This window comes from Staurois parvus, unplaced genomic scaffold (assembly GCF_062004578.1).
Source record: "Staurois parvus isolate SC_StPar_1 unplaced genomic scaffold, SC_StPar_1.0 ptg001058l, whole genome shotgun sequence".
NCBI classification, from domain to species: Eukaryota; Metazoa; Chordata; class Amphibia; order Anura; family Ranidae; genus Staurois; species Staurois parvus.
Window position 1 is genome coordinate 1,102,583 of NW_028318854.1, and position 17,637 is coordinate 1,120,219.

Sequence of the window (17,637 nt, forward strand, 5' to 3'; positions counted from 1 at the left end):
TGCGGTGCGGGAAATGCAAAGGATTCGCTGCGTTTACCATACCGCATTAGTGTGAGTCAGGGCTTAACGCGATGCAAAAAACTCAACAGACAACTCATTAACTCTATAGGCGTGTTAAGTGTCAAGTGTGAACAAGGCCTTGATATTTTTTTTTCTTTTTCACCTTAGTTGCATATTGACACACATCCTTTGTAACACACCATTGGATGCATTGTTGAACTTTTATTGATCAGTTGAAATTTTAAGCAATACAACATGAAACAAAAATTATCTGGGAAGTAAAACATTCTGGAACAGGAATAACATTTGCGAAAAGGGGAAAGGTGGGGCAAAAAAAAGACAGCAAGGGGAGTCTGCATAGCTCAGCAACGTAAGTCAGTAAGAAATACATCCTGCCACTTCACCTATGTATTAGTATTGTAGCAGGACTTATGTCAGACAATATTGCCCGTCAGGCTGGAAGACTGAGCCAGACAAAATAAAGTAAAGTATTCTTAAAGTATGACAGCCTCATAATTGACAATTAACACTGTATTTTAACACCATACTAGAGGCCACGATGTGGACATGGACTTTAAAAAGAGAAGAAAAAAAAAATGAACACCAAGACTTGATTTTTATAGTCAAGTGCAAATATGTTGGCTTATGTCATTCTTGTTTTATTATCAAAAAGGACAGTTGGCTAAACTGAGCTTTGGCCACAAATTTGGTCGCCACAAACAAGTAGGGAGTTTCATTTAATAACAGAATATTAAGAGGTCAGTGGCATGGCAGGCACTAAAGCACTTTAGGAATCAAAAACATAACTTAGTAATAAGTAAAGCACCCAAAAACAAACGTGACTCAATCTTTTCACCTGCTCAGTAACAGACATGTAATATGTAACAGGCAGAGGTGGACAGATTTATACAAAAATAAGTTGCCAGATACTCCTCCAATCAAGGGGCTAGCAGGCAGTTTTAGGCATAGACTTTTTTTTTGCAAAAATGGGGGAAAAAAAAAAGTGCTCTTTATTTTTTTTTTTAAATACCTTGGATTACCTGGCTCATAGATACGTCACCTGGAATCAGGTCATTGCAAGTACCAGTATATGAGCATCGGGAGACAAACTGTTTAGACCACCCTTTTGTACAGATCTGTAGGCCTCTACATGCCTACACAAGATTACAAAATGGTATGTTTAAACGGGCACATTTTGTTACCACGAACAGTGGAATGAAGTGAAAGATTGGAAGCACCGTTAAAGAAACATGGATGGAGAATATCAACCACAAAAATAACAGTCAATAACGGTTCATGGAATGCTAGTACAGGAATGTGTTAAAGGGTAAACAAATCCAAATTCTGCTCCCAAAATGGCAACATGCACTGAACATCAGACTAATTATCAACTAATGAAAATGGCATCAGATAAAACAGATTTTGCTGATGAAAAAAAAAAAACACATCCGCCAAGCATTATAAAGTTCAGGCACAGGTCTGGTATGAGGCGTTACACTAGAAGAGGATGCATCCATGATAATGTAACACTAAATCTTCCCCATGTGGAACATGATTTTACTGCCAGGCTGTTGCAAGGTTTTTGCTGCAGAGGTTACCAGCCCTTTTCATTAACAGTACAGGGGAGCAGACAAAGATGTGACTGCTGAGGTCTGAAGGAAGATCGAATGTTCATTTATGTTAACCCCTTTACACTATTAATTAAGGCAGATATCGCAAGGGGCTGTCAGTATCCTGCAAGTTCTTTGCAGCCCAGCAGCGCCAAAAATCTCCCTTTAACTCTTAGAACAAAATGGGCCACCAAGATTTGGTTGAGAAGGAATACTCCCTTTAAAGCTCCTCTAGTGAGCCGTTAAAATTACAGAAAAAATCATATATATTAAAAAAAAAAAAAAAAATAACCACCATAAAAAGAAGACTTTAAGATTTGTAGTTTGAAGTTAGCCACATGAGGCCCTCATAGAGTCCCTCTCCGGTGTTGGCACAAGACGGTTGGACGTACCAGTTCCTATCCCTGATACGAGTTAGTCCAAGCTTTTCCTGGATTTCATGTGGCTTCATGGCATCCACCAGGTCCTGTTTGTTGGCGAAAATGAGAATGATGGCATCCCTCATTTCTCGGTCATTAATTATGCGGTGCAGCTCTTGCCGTGCCTCATCAATACGATCTCGGTCAGCACAGTCTACTACAAATATAAGGCCCTGCGTGCCTGTATAATAGTGCCGCCAGAGGGGACGGATCTTGTCCTGGCCACCAACGTCCCACACATTGAACTTGACATTCTTGTAGGTCACGGTTTCCACGTTGAAACCTACGGTGGGAATGGTGGTGACGGACTGGCCCAACTTCAGCTTGTACAAAATGGTAGTCTTCCCGGCTGCATCTAGACCCAACATTAATATTCGCATCTCTTTGTTCCCGAACACTCTGGATAGCATATGCCCCATGATGGAGGCTTAGAGTCCATACACATAGGCTGGTGAGGAAGAGAAGACACAGTCAATTTCATTCAAATCATATTCAATACCAAAATTTCAACACATAGAGCACTTCAAAGTGAACTCAAATGTCCACTTTCTTGCTGGAGTGTATACAACACCTAAAATACCTTTTCTAGAAAGATAAATGCAGCATTTCGGGTGCACAGAGCATAACCTTTGCCATGCACTGTTTTGTACAGAACTATTAAGCTCATTACACTCTTTGGCCCCTACATCAGGAGACTTCTTGGTAGGCATCAGGAATTTGTGCTGTGTGCACCCTTTTCACGGATAACAATACTTTCCATACAGCTTTACACCAATGGCATTCCCTCACTCTCTATGCTATAGGGTTGATTTACTAAAACTGCAGAGTGCAAAATCTGGTGCAGCTCTGCATGATAGCCAATCAGCTTCTAACTTCAGCTTGCTCATTTAGTACTCATGCATATTTTACATTTTTACAGCTGCTTTTGACGTTTTTTTTCTACAGCTAGTAATCCCCCAGCATGTTATCCTATGTGTCCATGCACACAGACTGTAATCAATGTTTTTTGGCTAGGACGTTTTTTAGCTGTAAAAATGCTGTAACGCTGAAAAAGGCAGCAAAATGCTGCAAACCAACGTTTTTGGACTTTTTTGCCCCCCCCTAAAAAAAATGGGGGTTTTTTTGTAAAAAATAAAAAAAACCCTAAAAACGCTAAATGGTAATGCAAAAACACTAAAAAAAGCTGCAATACTCACGTTTTTAACGTGACTTTACACAGCTAAAGTTACCAGCGTTATCAAATCGTCCCGTGTGCATGAGGGCTAAAGCTTTGACAGTAAAATCTGGAAGCTGATTGGTTTCTATGCAAAGCTGCACCAGATTTTTACACTCTTTGGTTTTAATAAAATCAACCCTAATGTATACCCCCTTCTACATTTCTCAAATAAGTGAGTTACCTGACCAGAAGCTATGGCCATGGTGATGCTCTGTTGCCCTTCCAAGGTAACTAAGCTGTACAGTATTGTGCATTGAAAGGCTTTTGTTCATAGGACCCCAGTGGAAAAGCCATTTCACTGTGAGCAGACAGCTTCCTAATTGGGGCAAACGGAGAAAAGGCTATCCATGTGTAGTACTGCATAAAACCACTAATTTGGAGGAGAATTGGGACTCCACCAAATCCAACGTTCCTGCTGAAATCAGTATGCATGTACACTCACCAGCCACTTTATTAGGTACACCTTGCTAGTGCCAAGAAATCCCCCCACACCAATACACAACCACCAGCCTGAACTGTTGATACAAGGCAGGATGGATCCATGCTTTCAGGTTGTTTACAGATATTCTCACCCTACCATCAGAATGTAGCAGCAACCAGTCTGCCCATTTTCCTCTGACATCAACAAGGCATTTTTGTCCCCACAACTGCCGCTCACTGGATATTTTCTCTTTTTCGGACCATTCTCTGTAATCCCTAAGGATGTGCAAATATCCCAGTAGCTCAGCAGTTTGTGAAATACTCAGACCAGCTCATCTGGCACCAACAACCATGCCATGTTGAAAGTCACCTAAATCCCCTTTCTTCCCTATTCTGATGCTCGGTTTGCACTTCAGCAAGTCGTCTTCACCTCATCTAGATGCCTAAATGCATTGAGTTGCTGCCATGTGATTGGCTGATTAGCAATTTGTGTTACCAAGCAATTGAACAAGTGTACCTAATAAAGTGGCCGGTGAGTATGTATGTGCATATGAAGAGTGGGGTATACACAGCATAGGGTTAACTTGAACTAAAAGTTTGATATTCTGTAATACCTGTGTAAATAAAATTTACGAATCACAATTCTACACTTGTTCTTCTAACCAAATTAAGCAGTCTTCTCTCACACACAGTTCTAAATTCAAAACATGAGACAATTACCACTCTTCGGTCCCATTAACACATGCAGTGCCCTCTGAAGAGTGATCTATATTTGGATTGCTCTTGAAGGGGCATTTGGCAGGCAGTGTGAAAGCGTTATATTGCATCCTCACGGTCTGTTTTAACTCCCTTTACCCCCTCACCAATGTGCTGCCGCCGTGTGCACTGCACAAGTCTAAGGGGTGTCTCCATTCATTTGATTGAGATGTGTTAAGTGGGTGGTACTGTCTACCAAAAGAGACAGCAGGGATAATCTTTGCAATGGAGTGGTTTGAGGTGGTGGTAAAAATGTGGCTCAACAATGCGTCCTTACTGCCCCCAACCACAAGTGTAAATGAGGCCTAACGCTGACCATACACGGCCCGAATTTCAGACGATTCCTCTTAAATTAGAAAATTTTGAGCCAAGGTTGGGCATGCTGACACCATTTGGCCTGACAAACTTGACAGCTGCTGGAGCAATGGCTGTCAGAATACAACAGACGGCAAGAGGTTCCTCTATCCACACTTGGGGAATCTATTGATTTTTCTCACTCAGTCTGCAGGGCTAAAAAAGAGAAATATTAATGTGTATGGCTAACAGTGGGAGGGAGGGAGGGAGGACAATGGCTTCACTGTATAGAAAGGGCAGGAGGCTTTTCTTTGTTGATCAGTCAAAACATGTGCCCTCATGCATGCAAGCTTGTTCTCCTTTACAGAGCATGACTTTTGGTAATCTGACCATTTCAGACAACCATTTAGATGTGAAAAGACAAAAAGTAACAAGAGTATTATCAGAAAATTACAAGAAGTCACTGAAAATTTCAAATTTCAATATATTTTTTGTAGCAAAGCCAATACAAACGTGTGCACTGTCCTACCTGTCACAAGTCTTTGCAATTGTTCAGCAAGTTTTGTGATCTAGGTACCCCCTGCCAGACAGCACAGCCAGGTCAGTGAACTTTTTCTCCGCAGACCTGTCATGACAAAATTAATTATGCTGCCTTTGCTGTAACACTATTGGTTTGGCTTCATGGCTTTCTGACCCGCTTAGAAAAAAGTATAGAGATATGAAATCTGACACTTTACATAGCATGCTTATTCTGGGTCTGTAACTCTACAGCAGTAAAAGGTCCTACAGGTTCTCTGCATTAAGGGTAAAAACCTTACGAGTTCAGCTCCCCCCGATCTTGATCCAGTGCTGTGCACGAGAGCAGCGACTCCCTCCTCAGAGACAGCAGTGAGAGCCTATGGACACACAAAGCTGACTCAGGAGAGAGTTTGCACAAGTGCCCCCATAGCAAAGCCAACTGGGGGAGGAATCCAGGAGCGCTGATGGCGAACCTGAGAAGGAGGAGCACCGGGTGCAAAATAATTACAGAGTATATAAGTATAACATGTTTGTTTTAAAAAAAAAATATATATAATAATATAAATAAAATTTGCATTCATTTTCAGAAGGAGGGCAGCAATGGCAGCCCCCATATTTTCTCATGACGGATGCACTTCAAGGAAACAGTTTGGTCCTGACCTGCTCCATGCCATAGTACAGACTGATGACTGAAGGAGCAGCAGCACACTGATAAGGTAATCATTCTGCCCTCTCCTCAGCAAGCTACTGCAGCAGAGCCTGATTAGTGCAGAGCTTGCTCTCATTCTCCCAGTCTGCGTACTGCTGCTGGTGGCTGCAGCCATCCGGATTGTGAGTAAATCTGACAGGCAGACTCCTGCATGTCAGATGGAAGCATTTGGGTGGCTATGCTGCCGCCTGATTGCTTCCACACACCCCAGGTAAGGCTCCCATCCTCCCCCACTATGTATTCCAGGCTCCACTTGCCCATCTGCGGGCCCGGGACCAACATAGCGGGTGCCGCCAGGTAAAGGAGTTTGGGGACAGCAGATTTGTGGCTTGTTGCTGACCCGGACAGTGACTGCAGGACGTCACTTCTGGGTCCCCCTGTCACTTTCCCTGGCTAGCATAGCTGGGAAGGAATGTATTGCAATGCAATCTGCATTTCATTACATTCAGTGGAGCACAAAATAAACATGCAGGGTTTTTTGGACTCGGAATGTCTCATTAAAGAGAACCAAAAATCATCACAGGGGACTTTTTGTCCCCGTGTGATGAAAAAAAAATAAAAAATGTTTTTTAAATTGTAAAAAGTTAAAGTTAGACCCAATCATATAAATCACACCATACACGCACAGGTCGGGGGCACCTAAGCATGAAAACATTACATATCGCCGTGCACGCCGGAATGAAACCAATAATTCTAGCAACAGACCTCTTCCGTAACTCCAAACTGATGACCTATAGAAGGCTTTTGAAGTGTCGCCTATAGAAAATATAGGGTACTGAAGTTTGTAGCTATTTTCTGAGTGCACACAAATTTAAGGTTTGACATGTTGGGTATCGGTTTATTCGGTGCATCCTCGTCTTTAATACTTTCCCAAAATGTGGGTAATTGATTTAGTTTGTTGGCCTTAATATTCACTTTAGTGTGTTTTTTACTGAAATGTTTCCTTTGCAGTACTACAGTGTGACAAACTACAACTATTTTATTCTCCAGGGTAGTGGTCTCCAAACTGCGGCACGGGGGACGGATGTGGTCCTCTGCTTCTCTTTATTTAGCCCTTGGGGCATTCCCACTGTTACAAGGCACTATTCCTCCAAGTGACATCAACAATGGGGCATTATCCTCCAAGGATGGGGCACTATTCAATCCCGATACCAGAAAAAGGGTAACTATTCCTCCCACTGATACCAATAATGGGGTAATATTTATTCCTCTGATACAAATAATGGGGGCACTATTCCTCTCACTAATACAAATGATGGGGTATTGTTTACTCCCATTGGCTGCAGAGTATTTTCTACTCCCAATGGCCACAGTTCAGCCCCCCCAAAAGTCTGAAGGACAATAATCTGACCCTTTGTATGGAAAGTTTGAAAACCCCTGCTCTAGGGTGTCCACTTTCAGAAAATATATATATTGGGGGTTTTATCTAATCTTCAGTCCTAAAATGACTTTTTTTAAACATATGCAAAAATGGCTCTGGCAGCGAAAGGGTTAAAGTGCCCACTGACAAGACAATCTTCCATCAAGAAAATGATATGTCTGTGGGTACTCCCCAACCCCTCCTTAAATCTTCTGGCGACGCTTTCTCAGGCAAAGCACTGACTTTCCAGACTTTCCCTGGAGATCACTATTGCTCCCAGCATCCTAGCACCATGGATATCATCCTTCTCTACCCCTCCTTATGTCTAGACATGCAACTTCAGCTGATCTGAGCAAGCCAGAGGTTAGATGGTGTTTGCAAGTCTTACATCTATACTGACATGCACAATATATTTACATATTGCAATGTCCAACATTATAATTATTTCAGCTTCTAATCAACTTGCTATTGCAGGTTTAGAGAATAAAAAATCTTCTCCAGTCTGTGGATCAAGTTATTTCCCCATTGAGAGAAGCCATCTTGCCTCTAGCACAACATATAGAAAATAAAACCAGATTGTCAATCACAACACATCTATAGCACAGCGATGATGTCACTACTACTTTTACAAGTATTTCCGAAGGCAATTGGTGCGCTCAAAGTGGATTGATGTCCCTTGTGGCCAATGAGAAATACATTTGAATAAAAGGGTTTTATGTCCTTAATGTAACCTACCATGGAAGGCTTTATACAGAAACCATGAAATGACTGTAGGTTTTGGTTGTGAGGTTTTTTTTACAAGATACATTCACCTTTTGAAAAAAATAACTTCACCTTTTTTGCAGGTAAAAAAAAAAGTGCATTTATTATCTTTTTTTCTAAGGAGCCTACAGAGCATTGCACCCTTGAACAATAGATCACGGGTGCAATGTCAGGCTCCAGCAGAATCAGGATAGCCGTCAGCCCATACCTCCTGTACGGACTGGCAGCTACTTGACAGCAGAAAGATCGATGAACTAAAGGACTCACCAGCGCCCTCACAGTTCATTGAGAACTACACGTTGACAGCCACAATGGCTGATGGTACTCGTAGTCTATTCATTCAGAGGTAACTGAATGAATGACGCGGCTCTGTGGGCAAAGCCGCGCCGTGCTGTTTTAAAATTGTGACAGCGGGTGAAGTGAGAAGGTCACGTGGGGGATGCTGAACATGAATATACTAATTACAGGTATAACATGTTCAGAAAGGAGAACTTTTCTTTTAGTGCAATCTACCCTCACAGACTTTACATGGAAACCATGAAATGACTGAACCTTTCGGTAGCAAGTTGTCTTAATTCATTATTAAGCCCCGATTCACATCAACGTGGCTTTAAAGTTGCGCAACTTTGACAGCCGATTATTCTGTGCAACTTCATTGTGGCTTGCTGCCACTCATTACGACTTCATTAACAGACGTCCACAAGGGTGGACTGACAACTCACGGGGCCCCCGGGCAATAGGAGATCATAGGGCCCATGTCCTTGCCCAAACTCAAAAACGCCTATGAAAAAGGTACCAGGGGCATCTCATGGGGCCTCCTACTGACCCCGGGCCCTCGGGCAGTGCCCGAGTTTCCAAATGGTCAGTCTGCCTCTGGACGTCCATGCAAGTCGCAATGAAGTCACACAAAAATAGTACAGGAACCTTTTGCAAACTTGCTATAACTTGAGTCGCACCGATTAGAACAGGGCCATTGCTGGTAATGGGATTCAACTTTGAACTGCCATGTGTGCAGCCAGCATAAATAATACCCACAAAGTATTAATCACTAAAAGGTAGAGATAACACATGCATTCACAAATTCTCCTTATTGGGACAGAAATATACTCTGCTGCACTGACGTATATGTAGTGTACATTTAGCAATGAAGTGCAACAACTAATGCTGGAAATAATGACAAGACTGCTCAGTTGATGCCTTTGTTATGTAATGCATTGTCAGCTTTACATGGTGTTTGATGTTGTTTAAACAGTAAATTTATATGCTCCACTTATTAAATAAATAGTGTCATTAACATTAACCTGGGTACCTATGCATGACACAGCTTTATTGCTTTAAAAAAAAAAAAAAATTATTTTTTTTTTCCCAACCCTTGCTATCTTAGATCACTATACAAAAAGTTTCCCATTTTTATTAGGACTTTGCTGTGTGCATTGGTATAAGCCTAGGTTCACACTTATGCGTTGCGAGGAAATGCCACGATCCCTGCACATTTCCCGCCGCACAATCAGATTGCACTACCTTTGTGATCTGCTGCGGGTGTCAATACAAAAGTGCATTTCCTGCCCCGGATTGCATTGTACAAAACGACCATGTAATCCAGTTGCAGTGTGGCTCCAAAAAAGGTGTATGTACATCTTTGGTGCCATGTGGGGCAATTTGAGCTCATTCAAAATGAAAGGGCTCAAATCTCAAGGCACTGAATCTCATGTGAATTGCACAGGATTGTGGTGCAGTAGTTGTGATTCATACTGTGGACAGGGGCTCAAACTGAATTTACACCATAAAGGGTGGTCATTTGAAAGTAAACAGTTCATTAGACTATATCAGTCATCCTCAACCAGGGTTCCGTGAATTCCTACGGTTCTTCCTGTGTTTGCTAGGGGTTTCTTGAGCTGTGGCTAACTGACTTCCCATCTAACGTTGCCTGCATAGTTTCAGGTTCAATGCCACTTAGCAGAGCCAGCAGCATAGGTGTCATTCTGACCACCCCTGAAAGGGTGGCTTTCTTCTCACTTACCACCACCAACATTAAGTGACATTTTCCCAAAGACCCCCCAATGGACTAGTTTTTCCTGGGATTCCTTGAGATCTGAAAATCATTTCAAAGGTTGCTCTGGAGTAATAAGGTTGAGTAAGGCTGGATATATACATATACTAAATTTATTGTAGCACAGACTGGATGTTCTACAGAAACTCTTCAGCTCCAACACCCTGCTATTCCATGACTGTTTTTGCATCTAGTCTATTGGTCCACCATTATTCCTCTAAACTGAGACAACCTGAACCAGTCTATACTATACATACAAGAGAACCTAACTTTTTCTCCAAAAGAACTGCCCCACTGATACTTACATTCGCCTTCCTCACCAACCACAATGTTCCTCTATTGAAACTGGGAGCCCTGACCCCATGTATGCTCCATGTCAGATCCTATTCAAAGCTAGTGCCTTCCTCCGCCTAGTCCAGCCTTCCTACTGGACATAGGTGCATACTATCCCATGATGGGAGCAACAGAACGTAAGAGAACGAGCAAACTAACAGAATATCGTTAAAGTAAATTTGTCATGAAATAAATACAGGGGATGCCATTTATTACTTTTAATTAATGACCCAAGTCCAGTATGACAAGTATGCAGTTAGTATACCTTCAGAGTGCAGCTCCCCCCCCCAATACTTACCTGAGCCCAATCTCGATTCAGCAATGTACATGAGAGCAACGGCTCTCCCGGGTCTTAACTCCTCATTGGCTGACAGAGTAGCTCCCCCTGCTGTCAATCATAGCCAGTGAGGAGGAAGCATCTTCCAAACACACAGGCGGCTCAGGAGAAAGGATACGAGTGCCCCCTCAGCAGGGGGGAAGAGCCACCCCACTTGCCTGAGCAACCCCCCCAGGCAAGATAAAACTGACAAGTGTCTGCAGGGACCCCTGAGGGTCACATAATACATGCCAAAGGGCTACAGGGTGGACACCAGGGGCCTATAGATACACATAAAAGCCTCACTATGAACAACTCCTTTTCTGCCCCCCCTTCCACTAACTCATTCGGACAACTGCTAATCCAGCACTGCAATGATACATGTGTCCACACCTCTGCTGACAGTTTTCGTCTAGATCCTGAGAGGACCCCCACTGCTGAACATCCAACAGTACAATGTCCATGTTAAGAAGAAGGACCCAAGCAGGAAATAAATAGAAGAGGAGAGGGCTGGGGGCCAGATCATTATGTGAGCAGGACCTAAAGTGATACTAAACCCCGGACCCTGCATTCACTATATCTGGTCTCCCCGGACCCTGCATTCACTATATCTGGTCTCCCCGGACCCTGCATTCACTATATCTGGTCTCCCCGGACCCTGCATTCACTATATCTGGTCTCCACGGACCCTGCATCCACTATATCTGGTCTCCCCGGACCCTGCATTCACTATATCTGGTCTCCCCGGACCCTGCATTCACTATATCTGGTCTCCCAGGACCCTGCATCCACTATATCTGGTCTCCCACAGTACACACAACATGGAAATGACATTATTTTACTACATATAAACTGCTAAATACCTTTTCTCATCAGCAGTTAGAGAAGTCTTGTGACTTCAGCAGAGCACTGGTTAAAGCCTGTAGGAGGAGTTTTCTTTCTGCTCTAGGAGGCTGTTGAACCCCTGACCTCTGTCTGGACAGTGCTTATTGTCCCTGTGCTAATCACATGCACCCTCCCAAGAAAAAAAAAAAAAAAAGAAAACCTCTCTAGCAATGCACACCAAACTGAGCATGTGCATGTGACCACAGGTTCAGTCTGTATCAGGTGGTCATTTCAACAAAAGGAGGGGCAGAGAAGACAGGATCAAACAGCCTTTTTACACAATGCAGAGGATTAACCCCTTAGGTTCCACAGTGAGCATAACAAGCATGCTTTACTGCATATACAGACTGATTTTACGGTTGTGGATTTAGCAACACTAAGTGAAAAGGGCATTTGGAGAGGGTTGTTTTTTTTTCATCCTAGTGATTAGAGTTGTGAGGGGGAACTGTGCGAGAGTATGGCTTTAGAGTGTATGAGAAATCTAACAAATTTCTCTTATTTGCTCCCTTTGGGTCTTCCCATTGAAAGTTTTTTTAAATATTATTATTATTATTATACAGGATTTATATAGCACCAACAGTTTGCTCAGCACTTTACAATATAACGGGAGACAATACAGCAACAATACACTTCAATACAAGAGGGATAGGAGGGCCCTGATCCTTGGAGCTTACAATCTCAGAGTATATTTGTTCAATTAAAAAAAAAATAGCTGTTCACATGGCCAGAAATCTAATAAGTGGCTAACTTCCTGTACCCTCTGCCTCTGAAATGTTATCAATTAGCATTGTTCCCTGCGCTTTCCATAGGCTACAAAACACCTCCCCCCATGCTATAGAGAGAAGAGGTGTTATACAGTCCAAACACGCTTCCTTCCTATAGTGACAACCATGCTCCTCCTAGATACAGTAGGTTTGTGTCACCCTTGGACAGGCGTGCTCAACCTGTGGCCCTCAGAGCCCTCTGAGGTGGCCCTCGACCTCAAACTGAATGCAGGTGTTTTGGTGCACTTTCAGAAAGTGCATCATACCCACAAGATATAATAGAAGTCTATGGCAAAGCGCAGCTAAGTTTCAGGAAAGCCGCAGGTGCACTGTGCAGCACCCACGGTGCAGGTAAACTGAAGCGCAACAGTCTGAAAGCAGCCTTATAGGGGGCTCATGACAGTAATGGCTTTACATTCGCAATTTGGGGGGGGGGGGGTTTCCACATACACAACCCCTCCCCCCCCAACTACTGGTGTAACATCAGAGAGTGACTTCACCCTATGCTCCAGGGGGCCCGTGCAGCCTTCCTGCTACATTCTGTTTTACACTTGGACAGGAGGGGCGGCGAATGTAGGAACCAATCCTTTCCATTTTCCTCCCGCAACTGATAAAAGCCGGATCCTCCTCCTCTTCTTCCCACCGGCATGCAGCAGTTGCGGGTGGAAATTGTTAATTATACTATTAAAAAAAATGTTAAGCTTTGAACCAGTTCATTACATTGTGGCCCGTGACCAATTACCAAATCACTGACGTAGCCCTCGCTCCACAAATGGTAGCGCACCCCTGCCCAACGTGAAAATAAAAAAGAAAGTATGAAAAAACAAAGAAAATGGCTTGATTACACTAGCAGTTGGAGGTGATAAACCTCCATGGTGGATCGACTTCTGTACAATCAAAGTCCATACATGGATCGAAATTTGACCGGTTCCTACTGAACCTATAGAATTTCAATCCCTGTATGGCCGGCTTTAGCTGTGATGCATGTTTTCTATTTTTATTGTTTTTTGGGGTATTTTTAGACTTTCCTTATTTTCAACTGGTGATCCAGCCAGTAAGACAGTTATTTTTCAACTTCCTTTAACAGACTTAACTGTCCACTAAAAGTGGAAGTTAGAGGGTTGAGACAAACCATTTAACACTGGCGGGGGTTCTTACAATGATCAGCTTTTAATAATATAAAACCTTGAAAAAAACTGTTGCTGTAACTGTTTATGAAGTGTGAGCAGGGTACTAGGATTTTGTATGAGAATTTGGACAAAAATTCTCAGATTATTCAAATGTCGCTCAAAAGGTAGTTCAAGGTTTTGTTTGCTTTCAATATAGGATTGTGGAATGAATGGACATTACTGAATAAAACAACACACTTAGAAAAATTCTCCATCCTGCTCTTTTGAATTTTCTCGTCACTGCAGTTGAAAATGAACATTGATTTTACCCCACTAATTACTAGAAAAACAAATGAACATTCCTACAACCAAAAATGTCGAGTACAATTCTATTGTGTATACTCAGCTTAAAGTGGTTCTAACGTTTTTTTTCCTTTACCTTCCTGTATTCTATGTATGAATGTAAAAATCTTCTGTCTGCAGCTCCTCCTTATACTTCCATTAGCCCCATCCCGAACCAGCACTGTGCATGAGAGCTGTGGCTACCCTCGGTCTCTCCCTCCTCATTTGCTCAGACACAGCAGCAAGAGCCACTGGCTCCTGCTGTTGTCACTCACAGTCAGTGGGGAGAGAGCAGGGGCAGGACTGAGCCACGCTGTGTGTGTCAATGGGAGTGCACAGCTTGGGAGCGAGCCCACATGAGTGCTCCCATAGCAAGTGACTTGCTATGGGAGCACTCAGCAAGGGGGAGGAGCCAGAAGCACCAGTAGGAGACTGAGGCCACTCTGTGCAAAACCATTGCACAGCGTTGGCAAGTATAACATGTTTATTAACCCCGTAACCTCCTGGCCCTTTACTTCCTGGTCAGCGACATACCTGTACATTGCTGGATTTTGTGCTTTTACTGGAATTATGGAACAGCTCTCCGTTTTAGTAAACAGGAAGCAATGACCTGACATCTCTTCTGGTTTACTGGGACATAAACGGTACCATTTGCAAACAAATAAAATAATTCAAAAACACAGATCTTAGGGTTTTGAATGCTTTTAAGTGCAGAGGAGGGATTTGTGATCTTCTAGATCCCAGATCTCTCCATAAAGAGTACCTGTCACATGCCTATTGCTGTCACAAGGCATGTTTACATTTCTTATGACAGCAATAAAAGTGATAAAAAAAAAATTAAAGCAACAGTATAAAAATAAATTTTAAAAAATTGAAATGCCACCATCCTTCCGCGCAAAGGCAAATGCGTGTGTCGGTCTCACACTCACACAAACAGCGATTAAACAGCACGAGAGGTATCAGTGCGAATCTCAGATCCTGGGCAGTAATTCTAGTACCAGAACTCCTCTGTAAATCTAAAGTGGTAAATCATTGCCTATGGAAAGTAAACTTCATGTCATTTGTTGGCATTGCACGGTTGTGCGCAATTTTAAAGGACATGTTTGGTATCCATTTACTCAGCGTAACATCTTCTATATTTTACAAAAAATTGCATTATGTATTGGGTTTTTTTGCATTAAAATTTTAAAAAAGTGTATTTTTTTTTCCCCAAAAAATTGCCTTTGAAAAACTGCTGAGCAAATACTGTCTGACATAAGAAATTGCGAAACCCACCAATTTATTCTCTAGGGCCTCTGCTTTAAAAAAAAAAAAATATATATATATATAATGTTTGTAAGTTGTAAGTAATTTTCTAGCAAAAAGAAAGACCTTTTTGCTTCCTGTGAACAAAAAGTGTCAGAAATGGTCCAGATTGAAGGTGGCTAAGAGGTTTCTGATCATGTGACCATCGTGATTGGCTCTCACATGATCAGAAAGCTCCTGACTGCAAAGGCCCATGCTCTCAGCACAACTCTGTTTACATTCTAGTACTCAAATATGTGGAATCTCATCATTAAGGCCCACTGGCCCGTCGGTGGTATAAGCGTACCACCGACGGGAAGAGGTTAATTAAAATTTTAAAAAATATATCTTTAGAATCACTTTAAGACTTGTGTTGCTGCTTACCACCCTCTGAAAAGCAGTGTTAATTTTGAAGTCACATTTCAATTTAGTTTTAGGCAGGCCCTAAACAGTGCAAATTTCTTTTCTGGGACCATAGTGACAGCTAATTCTGTGAGCTATAGTGAAGAATTAAAACAAAAAAAAAGCCGACAATTGCATTTAAAAATCAGCACCAACATACACTACGTATTACGAAAATAATTCTTAAACCGAGGCATTATTTTCAATGGATTTTCCTATGTAAACCGAAAATTACATTATCCGAGGCGTTCATAAACCGAGGTGCGCCTGTACGAACGTACAAATGTAAAAGCGCATGCTGGGGCGCCTACGTATGAAAGCGTCGATTGTGATACACGTCACATATCCCCGCACACGCCAGAATGAGAACAATAATTCTAGCACGAGACCTCCTCCGTACACTATACTCATGTCCTATAAGGGGCTTTAAAAGTGTCACCTATAGAAAATATAGGGTACTGAAGTTCATTGCCATTTCATGAGCACACCCAAATTTAAGGTTTGCCATGTTGGGTATCTAATTACTCGCTGCAACCTCATCTTTTATATTTTACCAAAAAAATAGGGTAGCTTATTGCTTTTTCTGTTACCTTTGTGATAATATCGTGCGACATAAAAATTGGAACTACCACTATTTTATTCTCTAGGGTCTTTGATTTCAGAAAATATATATTTGGGAGTTTTGTGTAATCTTCTGGCTTAAAATGATTTTTTAACCCCTTCGAGCCGGCACCTCCCGGCCCTTTAAGGGTTTCAGAAGCCAGAAGGCGGGGTGGGGTTTAGGGTCATGTGACCGCCGTGACACACCATCAGGGCTGTCACATGATCAGGAAAGGTCCCAATTGAAAGAGGAGATCGGGACCTTTCCGTGTGTACTGGACATGGGCGCACTCAGCACATATGTTCCTCTTTAATAGAACGCAAATGTGCGGCCGCTCGGTGTGTATGCCCAGATGCCGGGAGGCCGCACATTTGCGTACGGCCAGCGTGAAGAGGTTAAACTTGTGTAAAAACGCAAAAACAGTTCTGGCAGCGAAACGGGTAAAGGATAAGCCGGACACTCCCCTTTCCTGAGGAGCAGCCAATCAGTGCTCATTACACTGCAAGGTCTCTCCCCTCCCTGCTAGTCCCAGGGCGCGGTACTGGAGACAGGCAGGGAGGGGAGGAGGAGATAAACAGCGCAATGGTAAAAATATTACACGTTTAAGTCACCATAAAGCGCCTTTTGGGTTTAAAAGCTCCAGACATTCCTAATATTTCCTCCGATTTAAATTAAGGTTTGGGTTAAAAAAAATTTTTTATATGATTGTCATGGGGGACAAGTAGACTGGGACCCCGATTTAGTCCCTGGACTAAAAAATGTCCACACCCCTGAAATGAATGGGCTTTCGTGCCCGCGCAGGCCGCACAGATGTGAACCAGGGCTAAGACAGGACGTGTGTTACTGGCAGGATCATCAGGCGAAAATAAATGACCTACAACAAGGAACACCACCAATGCAGCCATCGCATAGGACATGGCACTAGTGGGGTTAATAGCACTTTAAATGTCAGGAAGACAGCTGAATACACTGAGGGGGGTTTGCTAAAGCTGGAGCAGTTGTACACGGCACCCAATCAGCTGCTGTCTTTTGTTTTCAAAGCTTAAATGCACAAGCAAAAGCTGGAAGCTGATTGGTTACCATGGATATCAGCTGCAATAGACCCCCCCCCCTCACCCCCAGTGTTGTATTCCTTCCCGTACAGACAGCCTCGTCCATTCTTCACAGTTCATATCCCCTTGTAGTCACACAGCCGGCCCCCCTCCCAGTGTCACCACAATGCAGACAGTGCTAGCACTGAGCCCAGAGCGGACACCTCCTCACCACACACACAACACACTCCGCCAGTCCCCCCCAAACCTCCGGCTTCACAGAGAAATCCGCACATACATGGCTCCCCGTGTCACAGCTGATGCTGGCTCCTCGCTGCCCCGGCTCCTGGTCCCGGAATCGGAAGGGCGCGGGCGGCAGCACCACACCGACACCAACGGCGCATGCGCAAAACCACTCCCACCCAACAGACTACCATAATACGGCTATAGTATTC

At 43.0% G+C, this 17,637-nt stretch overlaps 1 protein-coding gene across 1 annotated transcript; it reads right to left on the reverse strand.

Moving 5' to 3' along the window:
* Nucleotides 1-202: 202 nt before the first annotated feature.
* LOC149440704 (ADP-ribosylation factor 6-like) lies at nt 203-17,622 on the reverse strand. Its single transcript, XM_089658208.1, has 2 exons — nt 17,481-17,622; nt 203-2,477 (listed from the first exon to the last, which is right to left on the reverse strand). The coding sequence occupies exon 2, from the start codon at nt 2,446-2,448 to the stop codon at nt 1,921-1,923; it is 528 nt and encodes a 175-aa protein (XP_089514334.1). The 5' UTR covers nt 2,449-2,477; nt 17,481-17,622; the 3' UTR covers nt 203-1,920.
* Nucleotides 17,623-17,637: the final 15 nt, after the last annotated feature.

Excerpts from the sequence above, each read along its gene's own strand:
- LOC149440704 (XM_089658208.1), bottom strand. The coding sequence starts at position 2,448 with ATGGGGCATATGCTATCCAGAGTGTTCGGGAACAAAGAGATGCGAATA.